A 16565-nucleotide genomic window follows, 5' to 3' on the forward strand; every position below is an offset into this window, starting at 1 on the left:
TCATCTGTGAGGAGGTGATATTTGAGCCTGTGCAAAGATCTGGGTACAGAGCAATCCAGACAGAGGGCACAGCAAGTGCAAAGGTCCCAAAATGGGAACAAGCTTGGTATGGACGGAGACAAAGACAGCCACTGGAAAGAATGAAGCTGGGAAGCCGTCTTGCTACAGGTGACGAGAAAAATCAATTTGCAGGAAATGATAGGTGTGAAATCCAGATAAACCATCCTGCCATTTAAATTGATTCATTAGAATTTCCAGTTGTCTGACTGCAGGAATGTCCAGGCTAATGTCACCGTTTTCCATGACTCATTTCTCTGCTAGAAATAAGGTTGATCTTGCCACCATAAAGAATATCACTTCTGCAGAGGAGGGGAAGTTAGGGAGCAAGGCGAATCATGCCAATTTTAATAGTTAAAAATGATACTTGATTTTCACCATGTGTATTTCCTTACCTTAGGGAAAATACAGATCCCAGGAAAACCAGTTGTCTTTGCAGAAGTGTAAGCATTGCAAAACAGCTTTTGCAGTTTGGAATTTCTTTCCAGTGGCATTTAGCATATCTCTACAATAACTGGGCACAGCACTCTTTCACACTTTTAGTTCCTTCTATACCAAAGAACTATTTTTTAATTACAAATTTAAATTTGAACCTCACCATAATTTATTTGCCTCCATAAAAGTTCATGTTTTTAATTTTAAAATGTTAAGGTAAGAATCAGAGGAAAATGTCCATTTAAGAAACTAGAAGGACAAAGTACAAATAAGAAATGCTAAGCCTTTTAAATATAATTTAAAATTGGGTAGACACGCCTTTCAAATTTTGTAAAACATTGAGGAAATGTCGCTGCTTTCTGGAAAAACCATTTTAGGGCATTAAAAACATCTTCAACAAAGTTAATTGATGTTACTGAATAAATAAGTATAACACGCTGTTAACTAACTTGAAAGCAAGCGTTTTATAGACAACCTGTCAGAGATGGCGGTGGGATGCAGCAGAGAAGAGAATGCACTCACGGGCTTGGAGGTATCCAGAAATGGATTCAAACCCTGGTTCTTCTTGAAATCTCTGAGCCTTAGTTATTCTTCTTTAAAAGTAGAGTGAGAATAACCTAACCCCTAGGACTCGTGTGAAAATTGAATTAGGTCATTATCTTAAAGGACCCAACAGATGGAACTCAATAAACAGTCTTTTTGAGCCTACCCCAACGCTCTTAGCATGAGTGTACTTTGAGGTAGTTCTCCTTAATAATAATAGTAAATCTTCTAGGACTCTTCATACTTCTTTTTGTTGTTGTTTGTTCCAAGAAAATTTATTGATTGTGAAGGAAGATCAAGAGATAAAATTGTGGCATATGGTTTAAGGGTAGATCCCCTTAGGATAATATCAACATTTTATCTTTAAAATTTTTTCAGGGATATTTGGCTTCTGAAATTCCATTTCATAAGGTAAATGAAATCTTTCTTTTTTCCCCTCAGCCCATTTTCATTAAATTTGCAAATTAAGCCACTGTAGTTAGTAAAATTAAATCTGCATATCATTTTTTTCAACACTTAAAAATCTCTATTTAAAGTGCTAAAATTTTTTTTATTTCCCCCAGTTTTATTGAGATGTAATTGACATATAACTTGATATTTCCAAATGTTACCAATTAACAATTCTCTATCAAAATTTATGTATTTTTGCACTACTTTTTAAAAAATATAGATTTTTTTCCATCGATCTGGTTGCTCCTGATTGAGTTTCAAGTACATATGGATTTATATGGAATATTCCAGGAAAAACAAAAAGGCTTCTTCAGCATGTGCTTACATATTTGATGGCCTTAGGGAATAAACTGTTAATTTAGAAGAGCAGAGGCTGTGTAGGTTGAACTCCTTGGTAAGTGAAAGCAGTCCAAAGGTGACAGCCCTGGAGAAGTGTCCTGCGAGGAGACTATGGGTAAAAGAGAAGTGAGTGCAAAATGAGACATCTTGGATTTTATGTGGATCAGAAGCTGAAAGAGGCAATGTTTGTAAGCAGACAAAGAGGGATAAACGTAAATGGGAGGGGAGTTAGGACCCCAACTCTAGATGCTCATTAAATTTGACGTCTTTTCTCTATATAGCTTTCTGCTTGTGGGAGTACTCAGACACATCCTAGGTACTTATCGGAATGGCGGGTCAGAATGCTTAGAGTTCAAGGTAATTATATGCCTGAAACTTGAAATGAATTACCAGCTATATGGATGTTACCACAGTCCTGTGATGAAGCATGCCGTAATCACGTGATGAAAAGGGGAGTTGTCTTTTTTTTTTAATATGTTGATTAACATAGAAGTTCAATTTAAAGTTACTTTTAACAAAGTATCAAATATTAGGAGGCAAATTATCTGGCAAAGAGTAGCCTGCTCCTCTCCCTTCAGGAGCTTCTGGCCAACCTGAGCCCGTAGGTCTGGAATGCAGGGAACCCAAGCATCCAGTCTGGCTGTCGGTCATCTTGAGCCAGACCAGACTGGATCAATTAATCCCATCCTCCAGAAAGCAGAATCTGAGTGGAGGGCAGTGGGCATTTGTGGACAGCGGAGGTTACGAAAGAGTACAAGCCTTGGAGTTAGACAGGTCTAGGTTTAAACCCTGGGCTGTGGGAGGCGAGCAGCCGCGTACAAGCTTCAGAACCCTGAGGAGGAGCCTTCACCTCTGCAAAGCCTCAATTTCTTCTCAAGTAGAATATAGATTTTAATGCCTAATTTGGTTATTGTGAGAATTAAATGAATTAATGCTTGTAAAGTCTTTAGCATAGCGTTTGAGATGTACTGGGCCCTCAATAATAGTACCTTAAAAAAAAAACTTCCCTTTTGAGTAATAGTCCCCTCTGCCTTGTAGAGCGTGGAATGGAAGCTTGGGCCTCCTCCCACTCTGCTCAGGGGCCGTAGTTCCCTCTGCCTCTGAGGCAGTTGGCCATTTTTAACCAAAAAGGGACAAACGATGTGTCTCCAGTCAGCAATGCTAAGAATTGTGCCTGATCCCCGCTTCCTTCTGGGAGCCCAGGCAGCTCAGATGGTTCTAGAGTGTGAAAGGAGGTATGACTATGTGAAAAAGCATTACCAAGGAAGCTTATTTTTCTGGTTGTACTTCTTTTGAGCGCATTTAGAGCCTTGAAAAGGTGGACCTAGCCAGGGTCTGACATATCCTGATCAGTTTTCTTTGCCTCCTTGAAAAGTCCTGAGGATCTTCTCATCACTCACCCGGTGGCTATTCGTACGTTGATCCAGGCTTAAATTGGGCTTAAGAGAATTGTGGGCATCAAAGGAGAATTAAGATATCACTCACTTCACAGCGTGGCATTCGGCGGAGGTACAGGGAAGGCCGCGACTGGACTTGGAGCCTGAGGTCTCAGCTTCTCGGCTTCTTGCTAGTTTCGGTGAAGTCTCAACGTCTCTCGACCACAAAACGATAATTCTTACTTTATAGGATTTTATGTGTGGTGGTGGTGAAATAAAACAACGTGAAAGTATTTTACAAATTGTATAGAACTGTACAAAAGAAAGTCCTCTATTCCAATGGACCTGTATTTGATGTGTAAAATAAATATTGAACCATATTTAACTTTAATATTAATAAAACCTCTATTTATAAATTCCAATATTGCTCTAAAATGAAGGAATTTATTCCCATCTTTGGTGTCTATGAAATGTACCATTATGAATAACCTAAATTACGAATGATTAGTACTTTTATCAAATTTTAAATTAGTATCATGAAACTAGTTCCAATCAGCCTGAAAACATGCAAATTATTCTCCTTACTAAATTACCATTTCTACTGTTGCTTAAGTCTCCAGCACGGGTCAGACTGGAAATCTCAAGTGCACAGTCATTTTTAATTCAGGAAATCCAAAGAACCATATCTGGTAATATTCTGCCCTATCCGCTATCAACATGAGAGAAAGAGGGCTTGGTTTTATAAAACCTAAGATTATGATATTTCTCTTTTACAATATAAGAAAATAAAACAATTGGAATCGACCTGACCTTTGTGTGCTTTTTTTTCCACACCTTTTTTTATACATATGTATATATACTTCCTGATAGAGATGATGAAACATTGGCCTTTTAAGGCAGGGAAGTTTCCATAAAAATCCCCAAGTCGTGCTTTCTGCTCTCTACTGCGTGCTCACTTGCAGGCAGTTATTCCAGGCTTTATCTTTGTTTTCAGAAAAAGGAAACCAAGTAGAAGATCATGGCAAGTCACGAGTGGGGATACGACAGCCCAAATGGTAAGAGTTCTTCTGTTCAAGGAGATCAAAATGATAGCCTCTTTCCTTTTCCAATGAAAGAAGCATTGAGCATGGCAAGTAACTGTCAGTCATAGTTAACGGTTTGAGTTGCCTGCCTGGAATAATTATAATAGCTTTGCATGAATTCTTGCACTTGCTCTTGGGGGCATGGTTGTCTATAAAATGTTTCCTCTCTCTCTCCCTCTCGATCTCTTTCTTTATCTAATATACATATATTAGAAACCTAGTGCTAATCATAAAATGTTTATAGTGTGATCCCATAGACTATGAGTATTTGACTCATGGAAAAGGGACATTCTCAAACATTGAATTTTCATTAAGGTAAACAGAATATCGCTCAAGATACCTGAATAAACCCTAATCTAATAGGCAAACAGTTAGTTATACTCCTAAAACTTGGAATCAAGCATTTGATAAAGTTTTGATTGTGTGCATATGTTTGTCCTGGTAGGTCCTGAAGAATGGGTCAAGCTGTACCCCATCGCGAATGGAAATAACCAGTCTCCTATTGATATTAAAACCAGTGAAACCAAACATGACACTTCCCTAAAACCTTTCAGTGTCTCCTACGATCCAGCCACAGCTAAAGAAATTGTCAACGTGGGACACTCCTTCCAGGTAAAATTCGAGGACAGCGATAACCGATCAGGTAAGCCAAAAGACCCTTCTGAGTTTTTTCTGACTCCACTGGGGAAATTAAAACAATGGGGCTTTAAGAAACACAAAAACTTGGGGTTTCCTGGTGGCATAGGGGTTGGGTTCGCCTGCTCCACTTCTGTGGCCCAGGTTCACTGGTTCGGATCCTGGGCACGGACCAACACACCACTCAAGACATGCTATGGTGGCATCCCACACAGAAGAAGCAGAAGGACTTATAACTATGTACTGGGGCTTTGAGGAGGAAAAAAAAGAGGAAGATGGGCAGCAGATGTTAGCTCAGGGCCAGTCTTCCTCACACACACATACACACACAAAAGAAACACAAACACTTATCCTCAGTCCTTTGTGCACATGTGTCACATTGCTGTAATCTGTAATCTTGGACTTTTAGAAAACTCCCAAGTGGTATGGGGCTGGCCCCGTGGCCGAGTGGTTAAGTTCGCGCGCTCCGCTGCAGGCGGCCCAGTGTTTCGTTAGTTCGAATCCTGGGCGCGGACATGGCACTGCTCATCAGACCACCCTGAGGCAGCGTCCCACATGCCACAACTAGAAGAACCCACAACGAAGAATGCACAACTATGTACCGGGGGGCTTTGGGGAGAAAAAGGAAAAAATAAAATCTTAAAAAAAAAAAAAAAAAAGAAAACTCCCAGGTGGTAAAGATGATTTTTGGAACTCCCAGCTTTGTCTTTTTTCTGTCCTTTTTCTCAGTGACACCATCCCATGTCTCATGGTTTCCAGTATCTTTATGCTCACTTCACACTCTGAATAAACAGTATTTTTCCAAAAAGGTCTACTGAACCATTGTAATGAATATAAAAACTGAAAAGGCAAAACTTTTCTAATTGGAATGAGGGGTAGGAGCGCAACAGGGAAGAGAAATGGGCGAAAGAATATGTTTATTTTTTGTGACCAGAAAAATGGGTTTATAATTTTGAAGTGCTTGGGTACCAGTAAGGAAATGAGTCTTGCATGGAAAAATTCTGTGCATAAATATACGTGTCTATCTTCCCCTCCGCTACTAGACCATAGTGACTGGCTTGTCTTGGTACCCTGGAGTCTAGCACACGTCGTGCTACATAGTAAGATTTTCATAAATGTTTATCAAATAATTTACTAAATGACAATTCCTTAAGACAGCTCTACTGATTTAACAGGCCAAACTTGTTTTAGCACTCTCCTACAAGGTTCTGAGCCGAAATTTTAGGCACCTTGGGGCTCCATCCATGGATAATATTAGATTAGGTCTGATATTATGTATGTTTAATTAATCATATGATTGGGTAGACTCTCTGAAACGACATGGTCATTCATGTTAAAATGTTAAAATTTAAAAAGTGATTCCACTGTCCCACTGGTACTTTCTCTTGGTCCCTGGCCATGGATTCCCAACCAAGTCGTCAAGATACACTGCTGTGTCTTAATCAGTTACAAAGTATGTGATGAGCAATTTGTTACTCAGAATAAATTACTAAAGATCTTGATCCCTACTGCCTATAGTCTTTGTTGAAAGAATGAATGAACGAACTTGCAAACTAAAGCAGATTCAAGGAAAACCCTGTAATCATATAATTCACTCAACTTCCAATGTGCTTTGTTGGCAGCAGAAAAAGGTAAAATTACAGATCATATGCTGAGAATGGTATATAACTCAATGCCACAGTCGAAGGTGCACCATACACATGAATGCCATCAATATCATCATCGTGGATGTGGAAAAAAATCCAACAAGATGAAAACATTGGCAATAGTGTTTGTTTTCATTTCTACCCAACCCAATTTGCTCTAGTGGTTAAGATTCTGTGCTCTCACCACTGAGGTCCTATTTTGTTTCCCAGTCAGGGGTCTAACCATACTACCTGTCTGTCGATTGTTATACTGTGGTGGCTGTGTGTTGCTGTGATTCTGAAAGCTATGCCACCCTTATTTCAAACACCAACAGGGTCACCCACGTTGGATAGGTTTCAGCAGAGATTCCAAACTAAGACAGGCTAGGAAGAAGGATCTGGCCACACACTTCCGAAAAAAATTGGCCATGCAAACCCTAAGAATAGCAGCAGGGCATTGTCTGATAGAGCCCTGGAGGGTGAGAGGATGGCGCAAAAGGACCAGGCAGAGTTCTGCTCTGCCAGACATGCACCACTAGGTTTCAGAATCGACTCGATGGCACTAACAACAATAACTCAATGTAGTGTTGGTTTATACTAAATGCAAAGATACTAACAGCAGCTCCCTTTTTCTTCTAGTGCTGAAAGGCGGTCCTCTCTCTGGAAGCTACAGGCTCTCCCAGTTCCATTTTCACTGGGGCAGCACAGATGACTATGGTTCTGAGCACACCGTGGATGGAGTCAAATATTCTGCAGAGGTAACGTAAGCTAGTAAGTGGGAGAGAATTACCCTGAGAGCGCTCCCAGAAGCAGCTCCCTTACCACAGAAGACACCATTACAATGGCTCCAAGGAATGAACATTCTGGTTCCCATAAGGAGCTCCCAGGCTCCATTAAAATCAGACACAGACACAGAGGCACCATGTTTGGCAACAGAGGGAGATTTTTCAAGTGACAGGGGCAGCTGAACTTGGAGCTGAGCTCCTGAGCCCAAGAATCATCTTCCCCTTCAGAACGCCTCAAAACTGTTACCTTGACGTCAGGCTGGCCTCAAGGAGAGGTGCTGCTCTCCTTTAAACCTCTGACCCCACATGGAACACACCAGCCCTCTCTTCTTATTTAAATGTCCAAGTTTGGACACACCAGTAGTGTAGGTGTGGCCAGGCTGGAACATTTCAATAAGACTCTACTAAGAGTGCAAGTTTCACCGCAGGAACGGTCACCGAGAGTAGTGTAAACCTAGATGAGGTCTGAGGTTCCCTGGCTGCAGGCACCAACCTCCGGCCTCTTGACTTGCCCTCATATGGAGGTTTGTGATCCACTTCGAGACATTTTGTCTGTAAATCCATAGAAAAGTTGGGAATATTTTCATCAAACTGTCAACAAACGGACAGGGAAATTCAAAGGGAGAGATTTTTGCTCTTTATATGTTTGAATATATAATACATATGTACCCATATATACAAGTTGATTTATTTATCTTACCTTTATAAAATGAATTTGTAATACATTTAGTTTTGCCACTTGCTTTTTTTTCCCACTTATCAATTTATCATGGTCATTTTTCCAAGTCAGTAGATTTAATTCCACTTCATTCTTTTAATGGCTGTATAGCATTTCAATCATATGAATATATCAGAATTTATTTAACTGGCCCCCACTGATGGACAATGACAATGCCTTCTGCTTTTTGTTCCATTTGGTGTTTTTTTTTTTATTTTACCAAAAAGTGATGCAACAAATATGTCTGTGCATACATCTTATGCACTAGTGAAAACAATTATGTAGGGCAGATTTTTGCAAGAGGGATTGCTGGGTTGCAGGGCACATAAATTTTTAATTTTGATAGAGGATTGGGAAATATATACAAATATAACTTGCATTACCTTACATTATAAAGCTTGGCTAATAACTTTCAATGCTGCAGAAACTATTAAGTGTTTTTTCCATTTCTCCCTCATAAAATTGAAGTTGACTAAAATCAATGAGTTGGGAAACTAAATTCATATTCTCTTTTGGGAGGGATATTTGGTGGAATCTAAAAAATCTAAATGAGTGATCTTCTTATCTAATTTAAGAAAAATAAAAATAATCCATGCTAGAGATGAGAAATGCTTAGCCATAAAGTTGAACATGTGATGAGGGGTAGGAGGGTGGAAGGGAGAGGTGGGACGGACACACACACACACAGATCAGGTAAGAGGAATAGAGAGAAGTGCTAGGAGTGACAAGATGATCACCCGACATTGAGTGGTCAGAAAGGGATTCTTGGAAGAGCAGCATTTCAGTTCAGCTCTAATTCAAGACAAAAGTTTGCCTCTGAAAGGAAGGATATTCCAGAGAAAATCCGCAGATAATGAAAAGATTCAAAGTTGTGAACCAAGCAAAGAGGTATAATCTAGGTGACGTGCTGAAAGACGATGTTGATAAGTGGGGAGAAGTAAGAATTAATGATAACTGTCGTACTTTTTGATTGAGCAATTAGGTGGATGGTGGTACCTTTTTCTAAGAAGGGAAAATGAAACCGGTTTGGCAAGGAGGAAATCAAGAGTTCTATTTTGGCCATGTTAAGTTTGAGATACCCCTTAGACATCCACGTAGTGCCATCCAAAGGAATCAAGAAAACATGAGTACGTGCCTTGATATATCTGAGTTCCACAGAGAGTTAGGCTGGAGATGTTGATCTGAGAGGTGCCTGGATGTGCTCAAGAGAATCAACCCTTAGCTAAGACTCCCAGATACTCCAGGATCCCCTTCTCATAAAGTTACTAAGACGCACCTGATGTGAGAGAAATTTTTTTTTAATTTTTGTCCTAAAACTAGTTAGTCAGAATTCTTGATCTTTTCACACCAAAGAGAGATTTTTTAAAAGAGGAATAACATTGTATTCAATTTTATTGTAATGCAATTACAATAGTATTGTAATGTGACAATATTGTGGGAAAAGAAACTTTACTTACTGGTTCCAGGATCTGCAATCCTTCTTATGAGTGAGAACACAGCCCTTCCTATCCACTGGATAAGTTGCATCTAGCTAAGCCAAGCTACAACTTCCTATATCAACAAGATAACTCATAACTTACTTTTTGTCCCCACACTGGTATACAGAACTAACTAGCCACATTATCGCTTTTAGCTTCACCTAGTTCACTGGAATTCTTCAAAGTACTCCAGCTTTGATGAAGCCAGCTCACAGGCTGATGGCTTGGCCATTCTCGGTGTTTTGATGAAGGTGAGTTGCAGAGCTCGGCTAACACTCTCTCTTCCCAATCAGACCTCAAAATAGGATGAAAGGAGGCAAAGAGATATTTGAGTCTTTCTTTTTGGAAAGTTCCCTTTCTCCTAATGCCTACAGGTAGACAAACAGCTTGCCCATAATTTGTGGCTTTGTTTTATTTCCGCTTTTCCTTCTTGAAGAGAGAATTCAGTTTCAGGGAGGAATTGAATGGGAAGGCATTGGAGGTGGGGAGGGATTTCTATTTTCCAAGGGCTTCCAAGTCCCCTTTCTCCTAAACTTCCTACCTAATAGGTTCAGGAATTTATCAATTTAATGTTTCATCAGGAAAGAAATATTAGAAGGAGTTTTGTCCCATAAAGAAAGTTCAGAGGATCTTTAACATGGCAGATGTTGCTCCAATCTTCTATTGGAAAGTCCCTGAAAAGTTCCATAGGGAAATTATTATTAAATTGGGTATACTTGTGTGACTAACATTCAGAATTATAGTAGTTGTGGTGCATCCTTATTGAGCACTCATAATCTGCCATACGCTGTACTGATTGTAACTAATAGAGCAGACCAAAAGGAAGAGTTTGTTTTTGTTTCACAGTTTTACTCAGTTCCTGGATTTTGAATTGTACGTCTTTGAACATTTGGCCACTTTATCTGTGGCTACGCATCAAAAACCATTTGTAGAGTACAGAGCCCCACGAAGACATACACCTAGCCAAATTTGCTCTCCTAAAGCAGAGATAAAATACCTTACCTGTCTTCAGTTGCTGTTTTTAATTGAAAGGAATTTTTTAGCTAGAGTTTGGTTTGATAACAATTTTTATCTCACACTTTATTTCTTTTCAATTTCCAGGTTGGTGAGGCCAACCCAAAACTGCAGAAAGTACTTGATGCCCTGAACGAAGTTAAAACTAAGGTAAGTAGACTAAATAAGTGAGTCAAAACCAGAGAACACGAATCCACAGAACTATGGAAATCATTTAATTATTATCATTAATATTTGAAGCGGGGAGTAGGAGGGCTGGAGCAAAAGCTACCAATCGGAAAATTGAGGTGCTACTTAGTGCTTGCTTCTGGGAAGGTCTCTGACTCAGGGGTTTGCTTTGTTTTGTTTTGTTTTTCATCGTTATTGTTTATTTCACCAGGACGAAGCCTATAGAAAAACAGGTTACACAGCCATTCAAACTTTCTTTAAAAACTATATCCAACTAAAATGTAAATTTTTTTTCTTTTCATGAAGAAACATATCTTTACTTCTTTAGAATTCCAAAATGCTGGAGTTAAGCATATTCTTTTGAGATACCATTAACACACAATGCTTGATAACCAGAATTCCCACCTGTCAGCTAAAAAAAGATGGATTTTCTGATATATCTAAACTTAGCATTACTGTTTTAATAGTAAATAGTTAAATCATACATCATATTTTTATGAGTAATGCTTCTCATAATGCTTCTTTTTAAAGAATAATGCTTCTGAATTAGTAGAGTTTACCCCAGGAATGCAAGGATGGTTTGATATTAGACTACCTCCTAATATAATTCATTTCATTAACAAATTAAAGATTAAAAACCATGTCATCAACTTGTTAGATGTTTAAAAAGCATTTGATAAAATTAAACACAAATTCCTGAGGATAAAAAAAAAAAAGAAAGAGAGCCAGCCATGATGGCCTAGTGGTTAAAGTTCAGTGTGCTCCACTTTGGCAACCTAGGTTTGGTTCCTGAGCATGGAACCTCACCACTCGTCTGTCAGTTGCCATGCTGTGATGGTGGCTCACACAGGAGAACTAGAAGGACCTACAACTTTGCACTGGGGCTTTGGGGAGGAAAAAAAAATGATAGGAAGATTGGTAACCGATGTTAGCTCCAGCAAATCTTTCCCAGCAAAAAAAAAAAAAAAAAAATCTTGATAGAACTATTAATAAAAAAAAAGAAAGAAAGAAAATTATCTGAAAACTTATTGAACTTTATAAAGAATATCACCTTGAAACTTGGATCAAACCTCAAACTTAGTAGTGAAATATTTGAAGCATTTCCATTTTGATCAAGAACAAGACAGCATACAACTGTGACCACTATAATTGAACATTGCAATGAATGTCCTATTCAATGCAATAAAATAAAGAAAGAAATAAGAGCACATATCAGGATAAATATTAGAAAAACAAAGACAAAAATCTGTCATCAAATGCAGATGATGTAATCATTGACATCCACCTGGAAAGTAAAAAAATCAGCTGAAAAAACAGAATCAGTATTCAAGTCTAGTAAATTTGACTATATAAAATATTAACACATAAACACCAGTTTATTTCTTATACACCAGTAATGACAAATCAGAAAAGAAAATAGAAATAAATAGAATACGGTTAAAACATAACCAATACACTTGTCAATAAATATCTTTGCCACTGGAACAGTATCTGGCATCATTTCTAGAGAAATAATAAATGCTTTATACTGGAAATTAAACATCTTTTAAAGAATATAGATTGTAAAAAAATTTTTGAAACTTTGTTTATCTTCAAGCAAAGAAGAAGGAAGATTCCTTGGTCAAAATTTCAGTGTAGCACATTTTCAGTGTTGTATTACTTGTATCGTTTATATCCACATACACACCAGTCATGAAATGCTATATAGTAGGAAAATTGATTAAATTCTCAGCTAAAATCTTAAGATAATATATACCAAAAAAATTATATAAATTCACACACACCAAGATTATGTAACATATATGTCATACATGTATATGATATAAGTATTTGATATCATGGTATAATAATATATTACTTTGCATTTTCTTTCAGGGCAAAAAAGCCCCATTCAAAAATTTTGACCCTTCTAGTCTCCTTCCTTCATCCCCGGATTACTGGACCTACTCCGGCTCTTTGACTCATCCTCCTCTTTATGAGAGTGTAACCTGGATCGTCTGTAAGGAAAACATCAGTATCAGCTCAGAACAGGTAGAGTATCAAAGATGAATGAGTGGGAATTGGGAGTGCAAAGCAGGAATGCCGTTTCAATTCCTAATATTAATGAGGGGATTATTATTTCAATTAGAATTTGAGGAGTTCATTTTCCCTTCCAACTAAAAGAGATTCATTTCTGGCATAGGTCTATTGAAAAATCAAAAAGAAAAGTGTATTATAATACCATTTTTTGACTTTATGTAGAAAAAAATATCTGAGATTCAGAACTCTCTCTATTCTTTTCACCTAAATAAGGAAGAATTCAGCCTTGTTCAACGTCTTCCTAAAAGTTTCAGAAACAAAGAAAAATCCTTCATTGAAAGGTCTACTAAGACGTTGAGAAATTGTGATTCTCAACTGGCGTACTTTCAGAGTCAACAAAGGTTTTTTGCTCTTTTTTTGAAGCTTAAGCTCTTAAATAGCCAACAAAATATATCATTTATTATTGTTTATATTAATGATAATAACAAATACCATTGAGCAACTACTTTTATTAGGAGGCTAGCAAATGATTTGTCAGCCAGTTCTCATAACGAAGCTATAGGACATGCCACGCAGCCTACTGATTAACTGACACCTCTTAGTGCATGCTATATGCCAAGCACTATTCTAAAAACTTTGCAGGAATTAACCTATCTAGTCTTCACAACAACATAATGAAGTAGGTGCTATATGGAAACAGGCACATAGCAGATAAGTCACTCACACAAGCTCTCCCAGTTGGCAAGTGAGAAAGTTGGTATTCTAGTCCAGTCGATCATTGATAATTTAAGCCAAATGCCTAGTTGAAATAAATGTGAAGGAATTTTGGCTTTCTCTCTTCCCATTGGTGAAAGCATTGCAACCCTCGACTTAGTTTTCCAAAGACCAGTGCATTAATTATACTGGGAATAAAGTGCTTTGTGTAACTTTGATAACTTTTGATTCTTTCAATATTTCATCCTTCCTCCCAGCTGGCGCAGTTCCGCAGTCTTCTGTCGAATGTTGAGGGGGGTAAAGCTGTCCCCATCCAGCACAATAACCGACCGCCCCAGCCTCTGAAGGGCAGAACTGTGAGAGCTTTCTTCTGAGGGGCCCGGGAGGGAGCTCATCCTCCCTCGAAGAACACAGCCTTGCTTCCCACACAATCCATAAACAAATCTATTTCAATACTAGCAAGACAGCATTCCTGCAAATTTAATCTGTAGAACTAAAATACTTTAATTTTTTTCTTAATGCTTAACTCAAATAGCAATCTATAAGCTTGCAAAACTTGTGCTTACTTCAAGTTTATTTTGTGGAGTTCTTTATAATTGCAATTAAGGTGTGCTGAATAATTTCTTAGAGATTTGTGTCTCTTGCCATTTTATTCATTTTAGTTGAGCCAATAAAATAATTTTATCCCTTTCTTGTTGTTTATTCTGTACTCTATTTCTAAAAACATTAAGTTTCTACCCTTTTACATTCCAAAATCTTAAATGCCTTATTTACAATATTATTTTGCCTCAAATGTAGCTTATTACTAAGAGCAGCTTGAGATGAAATATTATGAAATTCATTTGCTGACTCGAAGACAAATACAGAGCAAAGAGAACAATTGGATTTCATATTATTATACTGGCCCAACATTCCCGCCATTTGTGTTCTCTGTGATAAAAATGACATCCTTTATATCAGAAGATGATGCTTCTGGTGATTGCTTCCGTTTTTTCCCCCCCATTAGCAAAGCCAATGGGTTTTCCCCCCATTATTATAACTAGTTAGCTTGCACAGAGAATCTGTTTTTCAAAATTGGAAGAAAAGTCACCAGTGAATGGTTTATAAAAATGATGAAAGAGTCATTTGGATTTAGATCACGTAGAAACAAGAAACAATCTTTTAGTCAGATACGCATTTACTCAGAAACCAGTTCTTTCTGAAGCCGTATCTACGTTGAGAATTCTACAAATCTCGTGTCTGGTATTTAGCCTGATGATGTACTTACTTTCTCCTCTCTGAGAAATCATATTAGAGAGCAAAGCCCATGCCCACTGCAATGTTCTAGTCTTGTCTAATTATCACACAATTAGTCAAAACCTCTAAATAACTATAATCATAGTTAAAAAGACAGACAAAGAAAACTCTTCATTGCTCTAAGAGAACCTTTGTGCAAAGGTTGCGTTCATATTGTACATAAAAACCACCCTAGAGACTTCATTCAAAATTTTTGATTTGGGGCCCAGAATTTAAGTGAATCCTCTTTATTAAAATGTAATAGACCCAAATAACACTTTAGCTCTGCCCCCATAAGCATTCTATAAATATAAGTACTTTCTTTGCCAAAGGAATCTGACTGTGTATATTACTATATATTTGCCAGATATTGAGAAAGCCTGAAAGAGTTACACCTGTCCTGTGATCCTCTTATTTCACATGAGTCGCATTGATAGGATTTTAATTCTAAAGTTATCAGAGGTCATGAAGAGAGCCAAAGAGAGAGGGGTATGAGTTTAATCCGAGAAATGTATCTGCAAAAGATGCTCAGGACCTACAATGTTTGAAAATATTTTCTGAAAAGAAATTGAGCAATTGAAACAAATTTCACAGCAGGGACCTGAAAAAATTTGACTTCATGACCCATACATTTTTAAGAAAGTTAAAATGGATTCCAGGATTTAAATATAAGTCTGCAATCTTATTATGGAAAGGGCAAAGAAGTGACAGAAGATATATGATGGTCATCAAACTTTATCCCTGTGCTGAGTGCCAGCTGGGAAGCAAGTTTCCCCTCACCGCTTCTGCCAGAATTTCACATATTTGGCAGAACTCACGAGGTGCATTATGGGAGCTTTCCACATTTCTCTGAAGTAGCCGATAAAAGCAGCTGTTGAGAGAAGATATGTGGACGAGGCATGGGATCATCGAGAATGCACTATCATTACAACTAATGATTATCCATAAATATCAAATGCTTATTTACCCAATGTTCCTAGAGACATTCTGCTAGGATTTCCGTATTATTTTTATTAGATTTGGCTATTTCCAATCTCACCAGATAGACAAAGAGACAGACAGACAGGCAGACAGACAGGCACGGATATAAATGAGTAAATAATTGCATTTATTCCAGGACTACTCTACTTTGACAAAATGGAACCATGGATATGGATATTTAAGCTATTGCAAGAAGATAGTTAATTTTATGTTCCTAGGCTTATATGGACACATTTATAAAGCTAAGGGAAAATGCATAAAATAAAAAAGATTTTAATAGAAATATGACATGCTTGAAACAAATTAAGAGAAATGGCCTCAAGTATTCTTGCTTATAAGTCTTGCTTTCAATAGAGAAATAACTCATAGGAGTAACTTAGAGTCTTAAAGATATGTGCATGTTCTCATCTTGTATCTTTACAAGTAGCTTTGTACTAAAAGTGAACTGATGGGCACAGGGTCTTGTCTGAGGCGTTAGAATGCTCAGAGCACAAGTGCATGTACCAGAGGTTTTCACGATGGCATCCGGGAGGCTGATCCCTCACTGTGAGAAGGTAGAAATAGAAATGATGTCAGAGAGGAATAGAGTTTAAGTGGCCTTATATTTTCCCCTCAAAGACCAGAGAATATGCCTTTTCTAAATCATCAGTAAATATCTTAATACCCTTTAGAGGCAAATAATTTAAGCCATTTGGATATGTCACTTCCTATCACATTATTAGATGACCTAAATTGCCAGCAAAAGCAAACATGTATAACAGCACCACACAATGTTGGAATGTTTAGCTACTTAGAAAAAAATTAGACCCTATCTCACCCATACACCAAAATAAATCCAAGATGGGTTAAGTTTTTCAGTGAAATCATTGG

The 16565-nt window shown here is 37.8% G+C and overlaps 1 protein-coding gene across 3 annotated transcripts in view; it reads left to right on the top strand.

The window, feature by feature from the left end:
• CA1 (carbonic anhydrase 1) overlaps nucleotides 1–14129 on the top strand; it is a 38366-nt gene extending 24237 nt beyond the window's left edge. The window contains exons 1-9 of one of the 3 annotated variants that reach the window (XM_070480972.1): nucleotides 1414–1446; nucleotides 2106–2181; nucleotides 4195–4255; nucleotides 4728–4925; nucleotides 7183–7301; nucleotides 9680–9775; nucleotides 10626–10688; nucleotides 12582–12737; nucleotides 13697–14129. In XM_070480972.1, the coding sequence (XP_070337073.1) occupies nucleotides 4219–4255; nucleotides 4728–4925; nucleotides 7183–7301; nucleotides 9680–9775; nucleotides 10626–10688; nucleotides 12582–12737; nucleotides 13697–13813 (786 nt within the window). In that variant the 5' untranslated portion in view covers nucleotides 1414–1446; nucleotides 2106–2181; nucleotides 4195–4218 and the 3' untranslated portion in view covers nucleotides 13814–14129. Of the gene's footprint in view, nucleotides 1–1413; nucleotides 1447–2105; nucleotides 2182–4194; nucleotides 4256–4727; nucleotides 4926–7182; nucleotides 7302–9679; nucleotides 9776–10625; nucleotides 10689–12581; nucleotides 12738–13696 lie in introns of those variants that run through there. The other 2 variants (XM_070480971.1, XM_014839132.3) reach the window with 2 other exon arrangements.
• The last annotated feature ends 2436 nt before the right edge of the window (nucleotides 14130–16565 follow it).

Source organism: Equus asinus, chromosome 12, assembly GCF_041296235.1.
Source record: "Equus asinus isolate D_3611 breed Donkey chromosome 12, EquAss-T2T_v2, whole genome shotgun sequence".
Taxonomy (NCBI): Eukaryota; Metazoa; Chordata; class Mammalia; order Perissodactyla; family Equidae; genus Equus; species Equus asinus.